This window comes from Caloenas nicobarica, chromosome 1 (assembly GCF_036013445.1).
Source record: "Caloenas nicobarica isolate bCalNic1 chromosome 1, bCalNic1.hap1, whole genome shotgun sequence".
NCBI lineage: Eukaryota > Metazoa > Chordata > Aves > Columbiformes > Columbidae > Caloenas > Caloenas nicobarica.
In genome coordinates, this window is record NC_088245.1 from 90542145 (window position 1) to 90567006 (window position 24862).

The following is a 24862-nucleotide window of genomic DNA, read 5'->3' on the forward strand; positions in this document are numbered from 1 at the left end:
CCAAGTTCTAAGCCATTGGAAGAAGCTTGTTAAGCCACTATAACTCAGTCATGCTATCTCGTGCTTAATCCTTTCTGTAGGTAATTTAATGTTCATTTTGGAAATAAGATACATGACAACTCTGAATGGACAGTAAATAGTTTAACCTAACTCAGAATTTTCTCTTGAGTTCAGGGTAGCATTTGGGAAGAGAAGCTTTTGATGAGAAGGAACTTGTTCTTACTGCTTTGAGAAAAATCTAGTTACTTTGTATGAAGAAAATTAATTTGCCTCCTCTTGGTTCAATAATAAGAGTTTTATTTTAAACTCTGAAATGGTGATGAAATGAACAATTTATTAATTTCATCCTGCTATCTCCACATTCATTGTGCAAGGCTTTGATACAGTTAAGAGTGACTGAATGTTCCTGATACTGATCTGAGAGGCTGGATCTTTTCTGCCAATCCATGGAGTCACTCAAAAGGAATTCAGCTCGCTTATCAATGTGTGTTTTGTTATTGGCATCTCAATTTTTATAATTTCTTTTGTAACAGGGGAAGTATCAATTCTTTTTATGTACAAAACTGATTTATTACATATTTAATGCTGATTTAGGATGATTTAAAACATTATTTCAAAAAACATGTGGGCCATAAATATTTCCTTATCATAAACAGCATCAAGAGGACAATGGCTTTAAATATCCTTATAGAATCCTTGTAGCTGGAGGGTGTTAGTAAAGTTCTGAGAAAATTCAGGCTTCCTGCTCTGTATGACCACAGTTCTCTGTGTATGCTTTCTCCAAAGAGTACACTCCTGATGTGCTGCTTAAAATGCAGCTTTAACTAGCAGTTCAACCTAAACTGAGCTGTTAAAGAGGAGGGCTTGGCTTTTTCAAAGGTAGTCCATTATCACAGAAGTATTGCATCTGCTTAAGCAGAACCCTTGCTCTGCTCTCCTGGACAAATACTTCATCAGTGTGAAGTTCGGTGGTCATGGTATAAAGAAATTGATGGACTGTAAAGCTGTATGTAGGTACTTTGATCATAAAAGTGGATACTCTACTAACTAAGGTTAATTTTTACAAAAGTTTGACTCTTACTGGCATTTGGACATTTTGCAAATATTGCTTCTGTAATTTAAATGTTCCCAGGCATTCCTTTCAGTTTTGTTTCCTGACTTTTAAAATGATGCTAACTAAAATAATCTAGAATTTTTGGGGAACCTTTGTTCTGCACTCATTCTTTTGTTTTTTAAGTACAGTGCTCATAAAAACCACTGGAGGTAGTGATTAATGGTATTTGTGACATTCTTTGGGGGCTCTAGCACCAGTTGCGTTAGTCAGCTGGCAGATGTTAAACCCTGAAAGGAATACCCATGGAATGTAATTTTATGCTTCTGATCGGTGTATGTAGATTAGGGTTCTGTGCCTACTTAATGAAGAGAAGTCAGCTTTCAGCTTGGATGCTAAGGAACTGGAAGTGCCACTGATTGTCTGGGGAGCAAAGGCTCTGAAGCAAAATATGTGAAGATTATTTTTATAAACAGTGAAGAGTTCTTATTTTTGTAACTTTCTGTGACTGTCTGTTTTCCACTGGCATTTGTAGATCGCTTCAGTCTGCTGTGCAAGCACTACTTATGTCTTTCGAACCTCAGTGAATGTTTGTTTGGGTCAGTCCTGTTTTAAACTGTAGTAAGCTGATGCAACTTGAAAATTATAAGAGAAATTACTGTAGGGCATGGAATTTACATTTGGCAGAGCTAGTGTTCTTAAGAAAAAAACTACAGTTGCCACTGGTAAAGGTGACTTAACATCAGTATTTCGCTGAGAGAACACCTAAGTTTTGTGGAGGTTAACAGATTAGGATTTTTATATTTCTAACTCTGACTATTTAGGGAACATAGGTAAAGTCCCTTGAATACATTGGTCGCAGTGAAATGCCTGAAACAGATTGTAGCTTTCAAATTTTTGTGCTAACTGGACTCTTCTTTTAAGCATGTGAAAAAGGAACCTATATTTCAGATGAATTAAAAACAACAAAAGAAGTCTTGATAAGTACAAGAGTGCTGACTGGCTGTTTTCACAAGAACATGAATTGATCGACTGATCATCAGTTTTGCAGAATTACACAAATCTTTTCCAACCTTCAGTTGTGGGTGGACAGTCTACTTAGTATCTACTGGAAAAAGAGAGAGAGAAATAAGAAGAGTGTCTTACAGTAAATGGCCCTTTTGGTTTCATTTTCATAGGTTGCAGCAGAAAATTTTCCAAAACTCAGCTTTTTTTTTTGTTTGTTTAATGCATATTTTTTTAAAAGCTGTGTGAATGCAGTACTATGAAAGCCAAGGTTCTAATGTCAATGGAACTGTACCTTTATGACATGCATTGACATAGCAGCAAAATAGTAATTTTTGCAAGTGTAGTATTTGGAAGGATTCTAAGGATTCTTGTTTGCATTGCTTCATTTCCAGAGTTTGATTTTCTAGTTTCCATAAGAAGAAAGTCTATGGGAAAGCAGGAGAGGGACCATTAAATATTCTTTAACTGCTAAAATTCTGGCCAAATATCAGTGCTAATCTTCTTATTAGTAATGTTGAGAAGGAATCAAAAATTTCTGGATATTGAGGATTTCTTACTCTCAAGACACACATGCACACAGAGAAATGGAGAAATGTAATGCTGGTGCTGGAAGGTGTCTCCCAGAGCACAGTATGGATACCCATTCAAGTTATTTTCAAAATTTTCCTTCTCCTTGATTGCGCTCCCTTCCTTAGTTCTTTATTGCACCTTACTCCACATCTCCCCAGACCCGTAGTTCCTCACTCCTCTTCCTTTCTTATGCAGTTTGTAAACTCAGAGCAAAGGATGATGATGATGATATTGGATTTTGAGAGTGTGGTTTTCTCCTAGCTGCAGGTGCAATGTTACTTTGCCTGCTCCATATTGTCATACCTTTACCCTCTGCAGCTGCAATTCCAAGACGGCATAAACTAATCCACACTCAGGGTGTCCTGGTACTTAGTGTTCTGTTCCTTTCCCTGGAATGGCACTGAGTGAGGTGGTTCAGAGGTTTGATGTGGCTGAAAATTAATTGCACTTACTACTACTCTTCACCCAAACCAACTCTATGAAGTAGCTAACCACATGGCTAAATTCATGCAAGAATGTAAATGTGCTTAAGTTGCATTGGACTTGGTCTTTAAGGGTGAAATGTCATCCAACGGCTTGATTCAGTCTTAACAACTTCCTGGGGATGGGGGAGACCTATTTCCCTACTACCACACTGTCATGGTTTAACCCCAGCTAACAATGCAACCATGATAGCTGCTCACTCACCCCCCACCCCCTTCCTTCCCCAAATAGGGGAGAGAATCAAAAGGGAAGGGAGAAACTTGGATTGAGGTAAACACCGTTGAATAAAATAACAAAATACTAATATGCTACTAGTAAATATATAAAATAGAAGTAAAAGATGCTCAAGGGAATTCCTCACAAACTCCATCCGCACCGAGCAGCCAGCCCCAGGAAGCAGCACCTGGTCCTGAAGAGCTGATCCCAAAGAGAGAAAAAAAGGAAATAGGCAGAAAGGCCCAAAGGCCTCTGCAAAACAGCAAAAGGCTGAATTAAATATTCTGAACCGAACTCACTGTGCTCCCACAAAAAGAGTGAAGAAGAACACGTGCGAGAGAGAGACCGGAAGATCCCGACTTTCCTTAAATCTGAAGCATGGCACTAATGGGATGGAATACTCTCGATCAGTCTGGATGTCAGTCAAGCTCTGCCCCATCCATGCCCCCCTTCCTCGATGCCTCACACCTGTGGGAAAGCACTCAGAATGTCCTTGACCAGAGCAATTAAAAACATTAGTTCTGTCCTGGAGTGTTATCTGCGTGTTCTCAAACTAAATCCAAATACTGAAAGTGCTAGCTATGAAAAAGAAAGGTTTCTAACTGCATGAAGAAAATTAACTCATTTTCAGTCAAACCAGCATACTCATATCTGACAGAAAACTAACTTGGCTAAAAGAAAAATGGAACTGTTCACATGAATAGTTTTCTATTCAGTTAGGTGAATTGGCTTACTGCTGTGTGCATGAACTATCAGAAGGGGCAGGACAGGAACAGTGTACCTGGAACCAAGAAGGTAAAGGAGATGGAGAGTTCCCACTCCTGCTTTTTTGGTGTTGGTGAGCTGTTAGATCCGCTCTAACAGTTACAGGAGCTGGGGTGGAGATGGAAAATGTATAAGTACTTGTGATCGCTAAAATCACAATGCTTGTGGTTGCATCTGCCATGTCTATTAATCATCATGGTTTTTTGCGTTTAACTCTTAAGCAGAAGTGGCATTCTGGTTCTTTCATCTCCTTACAGTGTGCTGACCTTCTGCTTCTCACAGCTCCATTTTCTAGTCTCCTTATCAGATTTCCTGGATTCCACAGGAACGGTGTCACATGCTTATGAGCACCTTAAAAGCAAGGCCTCTCATATGCTGGGCTCAAAGTCCATTTTCCCTGCCATTCTTCAAAAAGATGTAGGCATCCTGTGATAAATGCAAGCAACCTGGGTAGCATTCCTTCCAAAACTAAGGCTGCCTCTTAAAAGGTAGGGACACTGTACTTCTGGATACCAAAGAAAGCTTAAGATGCAAGTAGAATAGAGTGTGAACAGGTGGGGTTTGTTTGTGGTGTTGGTTTTTTTGTCTCTTGAGTTTGGTTTGTGGAGGCATAGGGAGAAGGAGTTGGAGTCCTTCAAGGTTGAATTTAAAGAAAATGTTGTGTTCTGTCGTTATGTGTCTAAACTGCTTTTTGAGACCCATGGAGATTTTAAGCTCAGTCCTGGAATTTGCTTTGTTGAAAACTATAAACCCTAGGAGCCTCATTTCAAACTTCTGTATTAAGGGTCAGCAGAAGTACTAACTGGAGCATTTCTTCTGCACACATATGCAGCAGTGCTTTTTAATATGGTATTGTGATTTGAGGCTCTTTTTGGAAAGTAATTGTCTGGAACAGCTTCACCTGTTAATTTAAGGTGAGGTTTCCAACTAGTCCTCTTAGAAATGAATAATTTTTTTGACACTTGCAAGTTTCCAACTGGAATGAGGGTTATCTGCCTTACAGTAGGTTTTCTTATCTGTATATTTTTCCCTACTTGGGAGTCCCTGACCATAGGTTGAAAACTGATTCAAAACATCTGCTTAAATGAGGAGGTGGTAGATGGTTTTCTTTGAACTACAGTAGCTGTTTGTCAGGAATTATTTTTATATATTTACCCAGTCATCTTCTCACTCTTTGTACCTTCTGCATTGAGAGAACTCTGCAGTTTACTGGAAAGAATGACAATAGATGAGATTCTTCTAGTTCTTTCCAGCAGACCTTCCTATCTACCTTTCTTTGGAGAAATGCAACCAAGTTGCATTCATTCACGATCAATTCAGACCAGTGATAGTCCTTCCATTCACTTTGGATTGGAATTATAAACTCCTTAAGAAAAATCATTTTACACAGTTTAAAATTGGAGTAGTTTTAACGTGTCTGATCTTTGGCTGCACATATGTCTGTTAAGTCTGTAAACTCTGGCCTAAAGCAGAGATTTTTGTGGCAAAAAATGTACATGATGGAAGGAATTTTGGACTAGGAGTTAGTTGGACACCTGTCCGTAGGCACTGAACAAAATCTGGTTGTGATGAAGAGTAAACATGCAAGTTGAAAGCTGGTTTTACTTCATTTCAGTCATGCAATTTTTAAGATTGCATCATCTGTTCTAGAAATTCCATGCAGCCTGATAAACTCAGTCTCCCTTCTTGTTGTTACCCACTGTAAGCAGTAATACCCAACATACAAAACCGGTTGTTAATAATCCCTAATGTTGATTTTATTATCTCACCACAGAATGATTCCCAAAAGTTTGTGGTTGCAGTTCCGCTTGGCAGAAGAGAATTCTGTGGTAGTTTCATGTGGAAAAAAATTCAATTTTTTTCTCACAACCAGATTTGTTTGGGGGTTTTCATGTCTTCCAAGCTGTTGAGGAAGAAGACAACAAAAATGTAGGAAAATAATCCGGTTTTAGTTATATGAAAGTGGGTAAGAGCGAAAGCAAGCCCCAGCAGTTGTCTTATATAATGAGAACTCTGCACAATTATTCTTGAGAATGTGGAGGTATCTCTTTTCAAAACAGGAGAACCGTGACCAGTAACTGTGATGTATATAGTACTTATGTTTTCCTCAAGTATTATTTTACCTGTCATAATGAAAGGTGACTTTATATGAACCATGTTTTTGCCACTTTCTGAATTTAAATATAGTCTTCAGCTGCTGGATAGAGAGTGCATGCAGAACAGAAACACAATTTAACTGTAGGAGCATGCACCCATTTGGTTCTCAAACCATGGTAGAGAATGGTCGTAGTGTAATAAAGTACATAGGGTAGGTGAGATGATAGAAGCTAAAGATGACATGGTGTTGATTTTGTTTAGCTGACAAATGCTACATTACGGAAGTCTAGAAGTGACACTGTTTCTCCCCTGTTCCTTCCCCACCCCCATTTCAGTGAAAAGCTTCAATTCTTGTTACTATCAGAGTATTTTTCTGCTACATAGTACTGAGTGAATAGCAGGAGACTTAGGAATATTAAATCTTACTCCATTTCATAAAAGTAATAACTAATAGTTCTTAATATCTCTCTTTCAGGCACGCAAACAAATGGCCTGGACTTTCAAAAGCAGCCTGTGCCTGTCGGAGGAGCGATCTCCACGGCCCAGGCCTTCCTTGGGCACCTTCATCAGGTAAGAGAAGACCCATTTTAACATAGGAGAGACTCACGTACAAATGCAGCTTCTCTTGTATGTTCTGTGTTCTCTCTGTGAATGATGGGTAGTCATGTAAAGGAACATATAGCTAGACCACATGCTTTAATAGCTTGGATGGAAGAAAGTTCTTGTTGTGGCACTCAGTTCATTGCATTAAGCTGCAGAATATGTCAAGATAGGGTGATACCTCTTTGGGGGAACTAGAAAGCCCATTTTAGGGGGCTCAGAAGTGCTTAAAGTTGTGTGGTTTTTTTGTGTGGGTGGGGGTTTTTTTTGTTGGTTGTTTGGTTGGTTTTTTTGTTTTTATGGTTGATTGGTTTGGGTTGGTGATGGGTTGTTTGTTTTTTACCTTAATGGAGATACCACATTGAAAGGCCAGGTAAAACTTAATCTTTTCAGTAAAGGACTTGTATTGGCTCAATAGCTGCGAAGGTTCTGAAACTCTCATTACCTAGTTAAGAAACAAGAAGTGATGTCAAATGGTAGTCAGCACTATGCTTCAGTCTTACAAGGTCTTACACATTAACTAGAAATATAAAGCGATTGTAGTTATTAAGTATGTACAGTTTGAGTTTCTTATTTTTTTTTAAAGTTATTTCAAGGACCTGTTTGTCAGATGATATTCAGGCTTCTGTTATTCCTCTGTTCTGCTGCTGCTGTGTTTAGGGAATCAAAGCTGAACTTCAGATGGAGGCTGAAGCAAAGTGGGGCATCTCTAGGTGAAGAGAGTATAAGGGGCATTTTTTGTAGTGTGGTGTGGTGGTTTTTTTTTTTTTATCTATTTGCACTTGATGTATGAAAACAAATGTCCTAATTTCTTTCCCTTCCTCAGCACCAAGTTTAAACTTTAAAATACTGTATCTAATGGGCTGACCTTGAATGTTTGAGGTCTGAGGTTGCACAGTTATTGTGGTATAATTGACACACTGAAGCTTTTATGCCCTCCTGTAAGAACCCTGAACTGCCATTTTATTGTATAGAACATTCCACACATCTTGTCACATAATTACAATTTTCCTAGTAGATTGGGCTATATAGGACTTAAGGAGTGCCAGTGTTTGAATTTGCTGAACCAATAGGCTGTTGTAGGCTGTTTTTACATGGAGAGAGGCTGACTAGTTTACATGGGATGTCAGTGTGTGTTTAACATGGAGACAGACACAGCTGTTCTGCAGAATTTTGTGTGTTTCTCTTAGTCTTTATTTCGTTATATATGATCCAGGACAGTAATTGTATTTAGCACAGTACTTTATCTTGCTTTGGAAATTTATTTATTTAAACAGTGGTCAAGATCTTTATAACTTCATGTCTAATAAAGTGTGATTCATTTCTTGAAATCATTTCAAAGGAAAATCTCAGCTATTCTTTTATGCACCTGCAGGTGTGTGAGGAATCTATTGTCAAAGTGTCCTCTTCTAGTGTGGTTGCTGTTAGTGGGGTGTTACTCAGCCCTAACATGCAGTCGTTTCCTCCAGACTAATACCAAATATTAGGTTGTAGGCAACATTCAGGAACAGTTTAATTTCTAATTAGAAAATATTTGTGTGGTGGAAAGGGTGTCCAAATTGCATTCAAAGAGATTTTCAGGAATATGCTGGCTGTACCTGAGTGAGATATATTTGTAGTCTTTTATGTGTTTTTGTTTATTTGTTTTTCATTGCTATGTGGTTTTTCAAGTATTATTTCTGGGGTTTTTTTTTTTTTTGGATGACAGGCTATTTAGATTACTCTCTGCTGTTAATTCATGTTAAAAGCTCAGATTACATCAACTGTGTCTAGCTATGTTTTGCTTGTGATGAGCTTTTCTGGGAGTGTTTGTTTAGGTGTAGAACATGCTTAGTAGGTCTAGTACATTCATCTATAGCAGTAGGAAAAATTTCCAAGGTGACTCTTAAAGGTTGCCTGTTCAAATATTCAGTTATTAATTTCATGTACAGCAATTTAAGTTAAACCTCGCCTTCCTGTACTTGCAGATATGTGGATTCTCTTTTGTGATATATGTTGTGTAGGGACTTCTTTTTATAGAGGCAAGAGTGCTATACATCTTACTTTGCTTTATTGTATCCTTATGTGTTGCCTGGTTTTCAAATGAGCAGTGGTTTTCAAACATGGCCAGAGATGGAATTCACTACAGGCTGTAACTCTGACCTTTGAAAGTGCTGGTAATTAATTGCATAGCATTCTTTCTTTGTGATGGGAGTGGTGGTAGAAAGAAGGCAAGGCTGATTAAACCAGACTTTAGTAAATTAAAATTTAGCATTTGTTGTACAGAGAAAATCCTTATTAGAGATAACATAACACTCTTTCAAAACCTCACTTTCTGAAGCATAAGTGTTTCTTCACTGCCAATCCACAAAGACTTCTTTGGATGTGTTAATCACAAACACTGAATTCAGGTTTTGAGTATACCTGAATCAATACAGCTTTTGTAAAGTGTCTCCGGTCCTCTGTATTGAGATCGTTTCAGTGGCTGAGGACTGCGAATACTCTGGGTTGATCTGAGGAAGTGTGTTTATGCTGTGGGGTTTGTGCTATGCAGGTGATTGCTCTTGTCATATAAAGAAGCAGGTGAACGCAGTGTACATATTTTGGGTAAGACCCATTCTGAAATATTGGAAGGATGGTGATGAGTAGAGCTTAACACCCTCCCCTGAAGCCTAGATTATTTTTAACAGGAATGGGAATAGTTAGCCTGTCCACCCCAAAATTCTCTGTTTCCACTCAATTTCATGATAATATCTAGATCCTTAGGCAGGAATATGCTCAACAAGAGGTAGACAAATAACACTGTGGAAGAGTCTTACAGGTTGTTGGTTGTGTTTCTTTTCAGCCTGGAGTACAACCCCTGCTTCACTGATTCAGGTGTCAGGGAGGCATGCATTGTTCTTGGGAGTTTTTGTTGGGGTGTGGGTGGGGAGGTTGTTCTTTTTACGTTTTTGAAGTTTTCTACGGATTCTACATTATTTCATTGCCATTTTTGCACTGTGTTGTAGGTCCAGCTCGCTGGAACAAGTTTACAGGTTGCTGCTCAGTCCTTAAATGTACAGGTAAAGACAGTTGCCTCCCGCTCCTCGTCCTTCTCTCATTCCAAACAGCGTTATGGTCCCATTAGAGATAGTTTTTAACCTGTGATATGTTACTTTGTTTCTTCATTCTGACTGGTCTTGCAAGTGAGAGATACGAAAGAATAATAGTTTTACAACCATGAATCAGGTTCAGGATTGTAAGCATTCAGAAACTGGAGTTGTTTAAAACATGCAGTGATCATAATTTTATACTGAATTTCATTCAGCAGTTGTATCCTGAAACCTGTAAAACTCCAGGAATATTTCATGTTCTTCTATTTATTCACTTATTTTAAACATAGCAAGTGTTGCTTTTCAATTTGTCCTTACTTCTGGTAGCCGAATATGGGAGTATAATGTAACATTAACTATGTAACATGGCTAGTGTAGATGGCTTGTGTAAATAACACAGTGATTTAAAAATAAGCCAGAGTAATTGTTGTTTAATAATGTACGTGGGACAACAAAGGTCTCAAACTTTTTTATGATGCTGAACACTTCAGTGTGTCAGTAACATGCCACTTCCTCTCAGCACTATATTAAGGGGCAAGGGATGCAGTTTTATTGAAAACTGGTTTCAGTATTGCTTGTTATTAAAGAATGTAGGTAGTGCATTACATGAAATGCAATAGAGTGTGGACCCACTTATACATAATAACAATTTGGAAAGAAGAGGAGGTATAGTGACCTTCCTTTCTAAGAGGAAGGAGGCAGAAAATTGCCTTGGTTGCCATGGTAAACTTCCATCCCTGAGAGAGATGTTGGCAAACAGGCTGTATCTCCAGTGCAGAATGTTTACAGTCCTGCGCTGTAATTATCGCTCAATGACTGGCAGAATTAATCAGAGCCTTTATGTTAATTAGCCTGCTCTGCAGTCCCCAAAACAGGTGGTGGAAAATATGCAAATCTATGCAGAATTTTAATGTTCTGCATAGCCAGTTTTAATTATCATAAAACTCTCTCCCTCTCTTCGTGCTCTTGCATTTCCTCCCTCATGTCTTCACAATTTCTTCTGTTTAAATAAAAAACAAAACCCAAAACCACACAAAAAATCAACCCCCCCCAATCTTTTAAAATAAAGCATCATGCAATTAAATAAATGCTAAACTTTGATTGTTTAAAAGCACTGTATATATTTTGTGTTTTGCTGTAGGTAGATAAACCTGTGAGGATTTCTCAAACCAGTTCTGTATAGACCAACAGTATAATGACTTAGAGGTGCAGGATGCCAATATAGAAAATGGGAACACAATCTCCTTTCCCTCATTCCATTGATTAGGATTTTAGGCAATGAATAATTTTAACAACCTGTTCTTTCTTTATGGTGAAAGGTAGTATCAACTTCAGTTGCATTGGATAAAGTGAAATGAGACCTGAAAATAATGTCAGAGAGTCACAAAAGAGCTGGGAGTCTTTTTGTCTTGTTTAAACTGCATTACCTACAGACATGTTTGAGCAGTTGTAGCTGAGATGATGGGTACATAGAGCCATTGCTTAAACACACTCTTAAAATAAACCCAAGGGCTTTTTGTATGCAGATGAAAGATTTTATTGTGTTGAGATAGCAGTGTTATACATTAACATCTGTTTTACACTATAAAGAGTTGTATTTTTTTTCTGACTAGTCTAAATCTAATGAAGAATCTGGGGACTCTCAGCAGCCAAGCCAGCCTTCCCAGCAGCCTTCAGTGCAGGCGGCCATACCCCAGACCCAGCTTATGCTGGCCGGAGGACAGATCACTGGGGTAAGATTTACCCGAGCATACTGCAGTAAACCTCCTGTCCGGCAAATGATGGCAGTATCTACGGCAGTCCCCACAGAACTGTCAGTGAAGGTTATTGTCATTTCCTTTAACATAGGGAGAAGCTTGAGTGAAAGAGGGGATAGAAAATACCTTCCTACAAAAAAAAAAAAAAGGCAGATTTTAATCTTTGGGTTTTGTTGCGAAGTATTTGCTTCCAAAAAAAAAAAAATATTCTTTCTCCCTATTTTCAGTATCTGTCTTGGCTCTGCAATGAAATTAAAACCTGATGTGTGTACAAATAAGAAAGTTACTGATGTCATAAAGAGGAACTTTTTGGTTTTTTTTAAGATTAAAATGAGGCATGGGAGCATGAGACTAAATCTTATCAGCTGAATGAAGAACAAAAATTATAGGAACCGCTGGCATTAATTCTTCCTCTTCAACATATCTATTTTTAAGTAACTATATTAGTGGTTACCTTAAGCCTGTGTAACCCTTCTGTTTTAACCTGCCAATTTTGAGATGTTTTAATTGCAAGGCTTTGGGAGTAACTATGGAATAACTGTTGTTTTAGGATTACTGGTGTTTCTGAATTGTTGTAAATGCTTTCAGTCATTTAAAAAAAGAGCAAGTTTTGTGAGTGGAATGGTTTGGTTAAAGAGTTTACTTCCATTTAATCAGCTTTGCAGTTTTAAGAGTTTGCATGTTAATAAGGAATTTAGGGCAGTTGCTCTAACAATATGTTTATGATTTGAAGTATTAAGTGAGATGATCTCTACACTTGAAAGAAACGGTGTCTTAATTTCACGTTCAGTTGTTAAGTCTTCTCGTATGCTCATAAGGAACCATCCTATTTAGTTTTTGGTTAATTACAGTTGAAAGTTGTAAAAGTGAGATTGTTTTAATACATGGCTAAACCCCAGCATATTTTATCATTTTCTTATTCTCAAAATATTGGTTTATTTTAATTTATGATTGTCTGCAGTAGGGAAACACTCCAAAGTCCAGGCCTATGCAGATATGGATTGCAGCAAATATGGGCCTCAAGATTCATTTACATGTAAAGGAGAGACTGCTGCCACCTGTTTCACAGAGATAATGCATGTTTGAGAAAGGGAAGGGATGTAAACTTGCCAGCTCTATTCTATTTAAAAAGAAAAAAAAGCAGATGGGGAGACTTGGAGAGAAACAAATGGAGCTCATGTTCTTTACTTATATCTTAGGGCATAATGGAAATGATGGAATATGGCAGGGATTCTTGCTAATGTGAAGCAGCTGGGGTGTTAGCAGTTTGTTCAGTAGCCATAGCCAGCATTCCTGCTTCTCATTCATCTGACTAATCACTTGCTGTTCTGCTGGGTGTAAATTTCCTTTCAAATCCTGGCAATACTGATTCTTTTCTTTTGCTTGCTGCTTAATTACCTTTTTCCTGAACTTCTGGTAGAGTTGTGAAGAAAACTTAAAAGTTAGGTTCTGTAGGTTCCAGTAAGTGCAAATGTTTGCTTCCCTGCGGTTTGGTTTATGTCAGGTCTGTGGTAGGTTGGTTCCTACACTGTGTTGAGTAGCCAGCTGTCCTTACTTAAGGCTGAAGTCATTGGCTAGTTAATGGCTGAACTGTGGTAATAGTGTTAGGAATGCCTGGTTAATATAACTAGTAATGAGCTAGCTAATGACTTTGTAGCTGAAGTGGCTCTTTCCATCATTAATGGCTGTGTTTTCTAATTATTTATAGCTCACGTTGACGCCAGCCCAGCAACAGTTATTGCTACAACAGGCGCAGGCACAGTTGCTGGCGGCTGCAGTGCAGCATTCAGCCAGTCAGCAGCACAGCGCTGCTGGTGCCACCATCTCGGCCTCTGCTGCAACGCCGATGACGCAGATCCCTCTATCTCAGCCAATACAGATTGCACAGGTGAGCCTTGAGGCTTGAGAGGGTGGAAAATGAAGAGATTTGACTAATTGCATCACTCAAATAATATTTTTATTCCTTACTCAGTGAGTTTCTAGAGTCTTTGAGTACTGGTAGTCTTCCCTCATGCATCCTTAGCTGATGAGGTTGAAGCTGATAGTTTTAGCAGAGAGTGTGTACCAGCTGCTCATCAGTTCCATTGGGCTTCTGAGTTTGTTCCAGAATCTGACCAGATGCAGTATTTTCTGGATTTTCCTACTTATAGTTAGCTTGAGAAAGGAGAAGGGGTATAGAAAGGTACCTGTAGAAATGACACTTGTTGAGACCTGTATGGATCAGAAGGGATACTTACTTAAGCACAAAGGATGCTTGTTTGATCCAAACAGCAAAATGATAGAGTTGAAGAAAGGCAATTTGACTTGATACATTTGTGTGCTGTTTTGGCTTGGTGCTTAATGTTCAGAGTTCCATGACAAAGAATGGGCACTCTTGTGTGTCTGGAGAAAAACCTGGCAGAATGAGTCTGATGTCGGAATCTGTCTGGTTTTACAGTCTGCTGCTAAAGACCCATTAATTCTTAATTCTGAAGAACTGCTTGCCAAGGGAGTTCTGTTTACTAGGAGCCTCAAAGATCCTCCTGGGTCTTCCAAGACTGGCTTAATTCGCTGTGGAGAACACAGTGCCACTGACTCTATACTTAGCATTTGTAGTGTGGAAACTCCTTTGGCTTCTGGACAAGGGTAGCCAAATGTACAGCACAGGCATCTTGAGTACTACTAGGAGGTGATTGTGTTGCTGACTCTGAGGTCCATCTTTCCATAGATTAAGGTTCTCAGTACGTAATATTTTGGTTTGATTAGTCTAGCTGCGCCAAATACGTTGGGTATGTAATCTCCAAAGTTGCTGCTTCTTGCAGTGAGTAGGTTCTGATGCTATCTGATGCTTTCTATTCAGGTTATTTTTATTTGCATTCATCTGGGATGAAGTGTTTAAAAAGTGAGGATGAGGGCTGATTAAATAACAGAATGGAAATGTCGCAATTATCTGTGGAATCCAGTGGTGTAATGTGCTGTTCCTTTATTGTGCTAGTCCAGTAGCTGAATAACAGACTGGTTTTATTAGCTGAAGTGGCAAATGTCTGTGGTGTTGGCTTAAAAGTTCTGACGCCTCTGGCCATCCTTACAGAGGCCAGAGTGATGCCATCCCATCTTGAAGAGGCCAGTACTGATGTTGCCCACAGACTCCTCACACTGAGCTTCTTGGTGACAAGTCCTGTGACCAGAAATTAGTATTTCTTTTAGCAAAGGATCCCACTTCACTGGCATGATCTGGAAATGACTTAAGGGTGTTGCATTCAGAGAAACTTGTAACTACTAAGACCATCTCTTAATTTTGTTAAGCCTTTGTCTGTAGCCAATAATACAGACAGATTTCAAGACAAGAATGGGAAATGAAATGTCCTCGTCAAGGTAGTTGACGGTTAGCTTCTAACTTCTCTCCGTGCATCTGTCATAGACTTCTGATTTGATACTCTGTGAGTCTTTTAACCTAAATATGAGTGATCCACAAGTGTGTGCCTTTCGTCTTCTAGGTGTGCAGTTTAAGATAGTGAGGTGTGGAGCATTAGGACTTCATATTAATAAAATCTGTACCTTGAACTTTCTGGGTTTACAGTTGTCAAATATGCCATGAAATTAGTGGATACTATTGAAGACATTGTTGTACATGTGTGAGATGCTGCTAATCCAGCTCTTCCGCTTCAGTGGGAAGCTGTGAAAATTAGAGAAGCATTAACAATTATTAATTTAGTACTGGGTTTTTCTCCAGAAATTACAAAATCTTCCAAGAGGTGTTTGGGAAGAGTGGAAAAGATCAGACGTGCTATCAAATAGGAGCTTCTGAAGTGAGCATTGTCTGGTTTGTGTGTGTGAATGAGCCAAAGGTTCTGTGAAAAATAGCATGTGATGATGTAGTTGCCACCATAAAATGTGTATTTGTAGCACAAGGGGAACAAATTAAAGTTTAACTTGTTTTCTGGCGTTCCTAATTAGTGAAATGTTTGACTTTAATTTCTTTTAGGATAGGTTATTTTGATATATATATAAATGTAGCTTGGATTAATCTTGTTAGCTGCTGCTTATGACTAAAGTGCAGGGCATAATTTTTGCAGGTGTTGGATATAATTTGAGATACTTGATGGAAAACTTCCACTGCCTAGTTTTGTAGGTGGATAACACCATGCTTTTTGATCCATCTTGATAATTTATAAACAGTGCTCAGCTTTGTTTGCATTTCTATTGTAAACATATAGCTGATTACACAAATAGCTGAATGTTTGTTTTAATTGATGATTTTTGAATAATTGATTAACTGGCAGGTCTCTGCAGCAGGGGGATTACCATATTTATTTTAATTAACTAATTGCACAAGCATGCCTTTTTTAATGTGCACTGCAGTTAATGTAAGGTACCTGCTGCAGCAATCTGGTAAGTTGTTAGTGCTGCGCTGAAGCTAAATTGTCACTAAACAGTTGTAGCAAGTTTTGGAGTTTTTCATAAACTTTACTTGTTTTCAGGATCCATGATCAGTGTTTATATGAGGTAAATCTCAAAATGACAGAGATGCTTAGGTTTGTACTGAAGTTGTAACTAGAGTTAATGGCATTGAATTTACAACTTCAGGTATTTTCTTTAAAACCAAAAAACTTCCTTACATCGAGATGTATAATTTCTCTTGGCAGATTGTTCTGCTGAGGTAAGAGCTGACTAGTTTTGATCCCTATAAATTGTTAGGCAGCATCAGAAGACATGCATATTTCCCCAAAAGTCTTTCCATCTCTTTCTGTGTGCTTGCACTAGTATACAGATTTTACCATTGAGAAAACAAAGATAAGTATAGGAAAAGTGTCAGGGATTGTTTGCATGGTTGCTAGTGGGAGATTTATTGTAGTGCTACAATTAACTAAATAATAAAACTTTCCCAAGGTAGAAATAAAGTTGGATTTCAAATGAATTTGAGGGGCTGATAGGGCTATTTAAGAGTGATTAGCCTGGGAGGTATCATTTCCATTCTACATTACAGAATTATATTTCTGTATTTAAACAAGACTCAGCCAAGATACCATTTACTGAGGCAGATGCACAGAATAAGATTGCTTATACCAGTTATCCCTGAGGCCTCAATTTAAAAGCAGTTTTCTCATATTAAAGTGTCAGAGCCTGATGATAAGAGCTGCTATGTCTTAGCTAGGTACCCTGTGCTAGGAATACTATAGTCTTAAACAAAAAGCTCTCCTTTGATCTTACAAATACACTGCCACTGTTTCTTTGTATTCTTTCTTGTATGTAATTTCCTCTCCTCTGGTGCTTTTTCAAATCAACCAAAATCTACTTGGTCATCTGGGGACATTTCATTCATTTGCTTTTGGTCAGGGAGATCTTCAACCTGTTTTTCTGTCCGTATTTTTTCCTTCAAAAATTTCTTCCCAACTCTTCCTTTTGTGTTTCTACTTTTTCTCTTATCTACCTCTATTTTTATCCTTCAGCCTCTCTTCATTTCTTTTTCTCCCACCCACCGCTCACAGCCTCAGTCAGCTTGCCCTACTCTTTCTATTTCCATTTTTGACTCTGCATCTAGTCCTTGCATCCAATTCAGTATGAGCCCTGCTGTGCTGGAGGGTTTGCTCAGTCTGCACAGGTAACCAGTAGAGCATTGATAATCAGTGAATGAAAGAATGGAGGTCCATGTTGCATTGGGCTCAAGAAGTAAGGGGTATTAGTAGCAGTTCTGACCAATGAAACTTAATGATATGGAGTCGGAAGAAACATGACATAAAAAACTGGAGCAGTTATAGCTCTCTTTTTTTTTGAGGAAGGAAATTTGCCTCAGTTTCATAGGAATGGTTGCAGTACTTCTCAAATTTTTTGAAAGCAAACAATACTATCAACTTTAAAAACACTGCGCTGGGGGGCACTTTTAAAAAATTTTAGCATTCTCTTAGAATATGAAAGTTTCCATTTCCTAAAGAGCGTTGCTTGGTTGATCCATCTGGTGTCTGTCTACCATATTATTGCACTGCATGCTTTTGCCTTAACATGCCTAAGTTGCCTAAGTGATTGATGGCCAGTGTCTTTGTAATGCAGGATAAGTAATGGTTTTCTTATAATGCATGTCTACGGTCTCATAAATCAATGGACTCTTCTTTTCTTTTCTTCCATAGTCTTCCTTTTCACCCACTAACACACACCACCCTTCTTCTGCAGAAGGAGATTGTTGCACCTTTTAAGTCTTAGTTTAACAGTTTTAAAATCATGTAAGGTGATAGACAACTACATTCTGCAAATGGTATTGTGTAAATAAAAAGTTATCCTTGTCAGTCTGTCTTGATTTTCCATCGCTATCTCCATTGCTGGCAGTTAATGGCCTTTCACATCTGCTGGCTGAGCAGCTCGTGTGAGTGCTCAGTAACCTGCATCAGTCAAAATGCATGGGGGCTACTTTATTTACCTTAAGAAGTTGGTCTTTGTTAGTCTGGCTCACTTTAACTCAAGTATGTTAGGAAGTATGTTAGAATGAGCAGCTCCATTCAAGCAGCCAGATTGAGCACTGGTTTAGGAGTGAAGTGGCATTGTTAATGTGTTCTGACACAGTTGGACCCAGAAGAGAGTATCTGTCTGCAAACAGGTATTCTGGTATCTGAGTAACTTACCTGAAGTAGTGTTTTGGGAGGTTTTTTGTTTGGTGGATTTAATGGGAGGTTTTAAGTGTGGGAAATATTTCCAGCTTTTATCCACCTGCTTGGCAGCTATTTTGAAACACCTTCTTATCAGAAAGATGGAAAGATTCAACACATGTGTATAGATAGTTTTTATAGATTAGCTATGTTATGTTGGCTGGCTTCACATTGTACTTCAGTTTTCAAATTTCAGTTACTCTTGTTATTGCCCTGTTTAGAGAAGATTAAAAGAAAAAGGCTAGTTTGGGGAGGATGTTTTTAAGCAGTTCCCTCTGTTTTTATTCTCCAGCTAAACAGCAAGTTGAAGCATTTTTCTTGATAATTCAGTTTCTCAGAGATTAGCATTTACATTGAGACCAGTCATTTAATTATAGAAAATTAATAGTTCTGAATGGTTTAAATACATAAAAGTATGGTTCTACAATAGTGCTGTGTTTTGGTTTATTCCTTTTAACCTTAGTTATAGCCGTTTCTACTAAGCTTTTGCAGTTTGTTTCAGAACGAATCAAATATATTTATTTACTATGAGTTAGCTAATTCCTGAAAATTGACCTGAACAACCAGAGTGCTGACTAGGAATATGTTTGGTGGTGGTTTTTTTTTTTTTTTTTTTTTGCTTTCCTGTTACTGAATATAATGGTAATTGCAGATTGTTGTTGTTATAAACAAAAATAGCTCCCAGCTGATATGCTTGATTTGTCAACAATGAATTTTGTAGCAGAGTTGCATCCTCAAAAAATAAGTCCAAGAAATCTGGATGCTGATAAGCCTTAAAGTATTTGGAAACTTCTGCACTTGAAGAAGAGGGGGTTTGAGGTTTTTTTGTGTGTTTGTTGTGGGGTTTGCTTTGTTTTGTTTTTTAAGTGTAACAGTGCTTGAAGTATTTTGCTGGGTTATTTGGTAAACAATTTTTGTTTGGTTTTATGAAGGACAATGAAATTCAAATTGCCAGCCTAAAGGATACTCAGTAGCAGGACTGCTGTGTTTGACATCTGCTTCTGTCTCTAACTGTTACAATGTAGCTGGTTGATAGGAAATCTAGTTACCTTGGGATTCATGGCTGACTTAAATGGCTAACGTACAGCTCTTTCTTTTCCGTTTGTTTGGTTTTTTTGTTTTTTGTTTTTTGTTTTTTAATTCCTTTCTCCCCCCCTTTTTTTTTTTCTTCCCTCCCCCCCCTTCCCCTGTTTCCTTAAGGATTTGCAGCACTTGCAGCAGCTTCAGCAGCAGAATCTCAACCTGCAACAGTTTGTGTTGGTGCATCCAACAACCAACTTGCAGCCAGCACAGTTCATCATCTCACAAACACCGCAGGGGCAGCAGGGTAAGTGTTCCTTGCCAGAACAGAAAATCATACATAGCTTTTAAGAGGAACAGGTGAAACCGAGGTGATTCATACACCTTCACTAAGTGTTGATATTCCCTAGGAGAAATAACAGTATTGCAATTAGGAGACTCTAACAAGTTGTCCCTTTTCTGGGTGTTAGACATCAGCCTTGTCAAAGTTTGTGTAGCTTCTCAAGGAGGATCAGTCCAGAGATCATGGCGTGGGAATATTTGTTAACAACAAGGTCTCTTGGGAAATACTGCAGCATCTGAATTTCTGGATCAGGCTCTCAAGAAGGAAGCCTACTGGGAAGAAAACTTCGAGAAGATGACTCTCCACAACTCAAAGGCAGAATTGTAGTAGGTAGAAGCCAGTATGATGTGTGGGCTGTCTGGATTAAGTCAGTGCTAAAAGGGCTACAAAATTCTAAGACTGGGAAAAGAAAGAAATCAGGAGTCCTTGCAGGGGACTAAAAAGTCCTTAAGCCTAAAGAGGGTACAATAAATTTTGTCATAAACTGAAGTAATAATTACACCTTGGGAAAAGAGCTAGAATGCTTGATTTTGTATAACAGCTCTTGGAAATAATATTTTGGTGATACAGTGGGTATGGCTTGCATGTTAAATGCAAACCAAGGCAGTAGTAGGTTGTAGTGTGCCAAATCAGTTGATCTTGTACAGGAGCTTTGCTCTAAGAACTGATATGTTCAAGTAGCAGTACATCACAGTACTGATTGCACCCCATTTGTTGATGCCTACAGAAAGCTGCATTTCGCCATGACCTCTTACGCTGATCACAGAATCATTTGGGTTGAAAAACACCTTTAAGGTCATCGAGTCCAGCTGTTAACGTAACACTGGCAAGTCCACCTCTAAACTGTGTCCCTAAGCACCTCATCTACAAATCTTTTAAACAACTCCAGGGACAGTGACTCAACCACTTTCCTGGGCAGCCTGTTCCAATGCCTGACAACTCTTTTCCATGAAGAATTTTTTCCTAATATCCAATCTGAACCTCCCCTGGTGCAACTTAAGGCCATTTCTTCTTGTCCTATGGCTTGTTACCTGGGAGAAGAGACTGACGCCCATCTGGCTACAACCTCCTTTCAGGTAGTTTTAGAGAACGATAAGGTCTCCCTTGAGTGTCCTCCAGGCTATATTGGATATACTCCAATGGTCTTTTTTGCCCCCTTTCTCTCCTATGTGAACTCTACTCAGTTGTTCAGGTCTGGTAATCCAAAGATTCTTGCTCAAAAGGTGAACTCTGTTATGCTTGAAGAGTCCTCCAGAGCCTGGCTGTCCTATAAAGCAGCTCTTTGCACCTAATTTTTTTCCGTTTTTTCAATTTTTTCATGCATCATTCCTCCTTATATACTATGACTTGGATAGAACTGGCTTTCCATTATGCTAAAGCTCTCTCACTTTCTGAATGCTCTCACATTTGAATTAAGGGTTAGTCAAATTTAACTTTCTTTTAATAGGACTTGATTTAAGAGAGCTTTTTTTACCAGCACTGGTGTAAAATGGCTAAAGGCTGTTCTTTGAGGCATTTTGTGATGTACTAGTTTCTTAAAATAAAGCAGAATTTATAAGCTTAAATATTCTTCTATAAGAAATCAAACTTAACCAAAATTTATTTCAATGTTTCTTTAAAACAGGCTCTTTTTAAAAAATTAAAAAAATAGGAAACAGCAAGCAGAAAAATACTGGTTTGAAAAACTCACTAGTATTAACTGTCTGCCTACATTTTTCAGCTACCTTCTGCTGGTTTTCTAAAATATCTCTGAAGATACTTCAGGAAGAAGGAAACTAACAGAAGCAAATTATATTAATCTACTGAAATGAGTTGTTTGCATTATAGAAAGAAAGGAAGGCTTTTTGTTTGTTTAAAGTCTTCTGAAGTAGACAAGGTTCTCCTAGTACCTTTCCCGGGGGCATATTTGAAAATTACTTCTTCACTGCAATTTAAGGCCTGCATGTTGCTGTCATCAGTGACGCAGTGTTTGTAGAAACACTATGTTTTACCAGTTATGTGCAGCCTGGACAACTGAATAACTCAAAAATGTAAGAAGACTTATATTCTGTATTCTGACCATAGGCCATTAGTGTGTGACAATGTTCCAAACTGGAAATGCTTGAATGGATCTAATTTTCTTCATGAGCACTCAATGGTAAAGCAACATGTATGTTATAATACCCCTTATCTCATTCTTTGGTATGGGTTTTTGCAGTATTTCATGGTTATTGTTGGAAGATCTCAAATAGTGTGTTATCATTTATGAGAAAGATTGAGAAAGTGTGTATTTTTATTTTGTTATTTGCTGTTGCAGCTGACTTTTCCATGTTGTTCTTGTCCTATTGCTCCATTAGTCAACTTCATAAAATAATAAATATTATGAAGAAACTAGCATAGAGCTTTCTTTAAAACCAAAGGCATTCAGATTTTTTAGGATGCTTCATTGGTATTGCATGCAGCCTTATATACCACTAAAGTGAAAATTCAGAATTATTTATAGATTATCTATTGTGGAAGAAATATTGCTTTATAGACTACACTACATATTTTGTACATGCCATGTAGTCATGTACATGAGAAACATTGAGTTTAATACAGGAGAATAGTTTCAAGGGAAATAAGTGAAGAACACTATCTCTAAGCCAGATTGCAGAAAATGTAAACATTTGGTAGAAAAAAGCTTCCTTTACCTAAAGAAGTGATGAGATACAGAGTAATGCAGTCATCAGCAATTATATTTAGAAGGAATAGAATGTTATGGCTTAGGTCCAACTAGAGAAAAATTTTAGAAAATTCAGTAACTAAAGTATTAATCAGCAATCAGAATGTTATTCTGCTGTCTTTCTTCAACACACATTATAGATCACAGCAGCGGATGTGGAATTCTCCCTGTAAATCCACTGCCATATGCCTCGTATATTCATCTTCCTTTTCCACGTGATTTCTGGTTATTCAGTGGCTTGCCTGAAACAAACTTTGAAGTTACTATTTTTCATGGCTTGTAATAGATAACATCATAACTGATGGAATTTTTTCAAGCCTCAGCAAATATGCAGAAGATTGAATGGAAACAGGAATTCTGAACAATTTCTTATTCAGAGCAGTTATTGTCCTCTTATTATTGTTAAAGTCACAAGCAGGAATGTAGCACCTCGTACAGTCTTTAAACCTCTTGTATCTGCTCTATTAAGTAATAGATCTGTCTCTAGAATAATCAATTCAACATCCTCTACTGCAATTATAGCTGCTTCTTTAAAATAGTACCCTCATCAGACGACCATTTGCCTTCCTACTTGAAAGGTATTGCCAATAAAAATCATATCGGTAAAAATCTGAATGGAGAGGGGAAATGGTGCTGCATTTAATTTAATCTTGCAAACAGAAGTTGTTAAGATCTGGGAAGAGACTGCACCGTTGTCAAGGAGAGAGAACTGGTTTAGAAACAATACTTATCCAGAAAGGCAAATGTGGAAGACAAGCTACTAATTAGCTTTAAATGTTGAAACTGAGCCTACCTATTCTTAAGCTATTGCTATTTATTATTAAAGACCTTGTTTATGATTTCTGGTTTTTAATCGTAAAAATACATGGGAAGATGATAGCAGACTAAACCTTGTTTTCTTCCTGCATACTTGTCCTACAGACTTTAAAGACTTCACTTGTATCATTAAAAAAAAAAAGATAACAGATGTTAAACATTGGGTACTGACCCTGCTGGCCTCTGGTACCATAAATCAGAGTGCAGCTCCCTCACCCAGCGTGAGGATGGAGGAAGATGTCTAAAGTTGCCTGTGTTTCTTCTGAGGTGCATCAAATTTGTACTGGACAAGTGTTCATCTCATCTGAGATTGTGCACCTGCACTGCCCTTATAGGATTTCTCCTCATTTTGTTAATAATATGCTATGTGAACCAGGTGAAAGTGCTTTGGTCCCCTCAATATGCAGATGAGGAGACCCAGCTCTTCATTTTCAAGAGACTCTCAGTGACAGCGTATTTGCTGACACAGCAGTTGGATAAAATGTAGCTGACTCAAACTCATTCCCCAAATAAGGTGAGAAAGCTTGAAGAACTTGGAAGAAGTGATTTAAATAGTGACTTGTCCCCCTGTGCTGCCAATACCCATCACCAAGACATGAATTAAATGCTTAATATTTATTTACTGTCCTCCTTGAAATCAGGTCTTTGCTTCTAACCATCCAAACAGCATCAGTGGGTAAAAATCTTGACTTTGATTGAAGTAGTGTGGCAGCATCTTTGCATGGATCAATGAATTGGTACTTTTCAAAACTGCAGCTTGCCAACTTAAGCACATTTGTATCATGTTCTTTTGCATACTGCAAAAGGTGCAGCAGTTTGACATCGCAGTGAAACAGGTTTGTAGAAGAGCATAAGGTAGTACTTTCTCTTCTCTATTGGATCCCAATATATTCCAAGTACAAGTTCCCGTTTTGGAAGATTGGAATTTGATAAAATGAGCTACACCAAAGTACTCAGAAGTTTCTTTGCATCAAAAGGGATCAACAAAGTTGATCAAATGGCACAGTGTGTAGTAAGTGGTATGACACTCTTCCTTCTTCCATTTCAGTTGTTTCCAGTTACTCAAATTATGATATTGTAATGGCTTTGTCTTGCAAGCTAACTTGCAGGGTGTGTCTGTAAGAAGATGAACAGCTTTGGCAGAGAAAAAGCAGTCAAGTTCTTCTTACATGAAAAAATTCAGTCTTTTGGGAGATCAGTTAGGCATGAATTATGTATTATGATTCTGGGCCAACTTTTTAAAAATTATGCTGAAAAAATCTGCACTTGAATGTTTGTTTTATCTTCTGTTTAATTTTAGACAGTAACAACTGAACCCCACATCAGTCCTTGGTGACTGTTGGCTGGCAGGAAGAGTTTTTTGGCTTGGGCCATTATTCATGCTACTTGTAGACATTACAGGAAAAGTCCTGGATGATGGCAGATGCATTTACTTTATTTAATAAAAACAAACAAAAAAAAAACCTTGAAAGCATCATACTTTTTCATAAATCCTTATCTACCTCCATGCAGTTATTCTTTTGGAGCATCATGTAGGTGATTTGTCTGCCATACTTAATGCAATAATACCACTGGGCTCTTAAAACCCAAAGCAGAGGGTGAGAAGTACTACCTCAAAGTTAGGTAAACAAGTGCAATATTAGTGTTTATAGATTGGAAAAATCTTGTAGGTTGGAAGGGACCTCTACAAGTCACATGGTATTGCTCAAAGCAGGAATTATTATAGTATGGTGCTCAGCACCTC

General features: G+C 38.1%; 1 protein-coding gene across 3 annotated transcripts in view; it reads left to right on the forward strand.

The window, feature by feature from the left end:
• Positions 1 to 24862, forward strand: part of POU2F1 (POU class 2 homeobox 1) — a 112360-nt gene that overhangs the window by 67825 nt on the left and 19673 nt on the right. For 2 of the 3 annotated variants that reach the window (XM_065637784.1, XM_065637793.1), the window contains exons 3-7: positions 6666 to 6760; positions 9778 to 9831; positions 11475 to 11594; positions 13327 to 13506; positions 19436 to 19562. In XM_065637784.1, the coding sequence (XP_065493856.1) occupies positions 6666 to 6760; positions 9778 to 9831; positions 11475 to 11594; positions 13327 to 13506; positions 19436 to 19562 (576 nt within the window). The remainder of the gene's footprint in view (positions 1 to 6665; positions 6761 to 9777; positions 9832 to 11474; positions 11595 to 13326; positions 13507 to 19435; positions 19563 to 24862) is intronic. The other variant, XM_065637803.1, reaches the window with a different exon arrangement.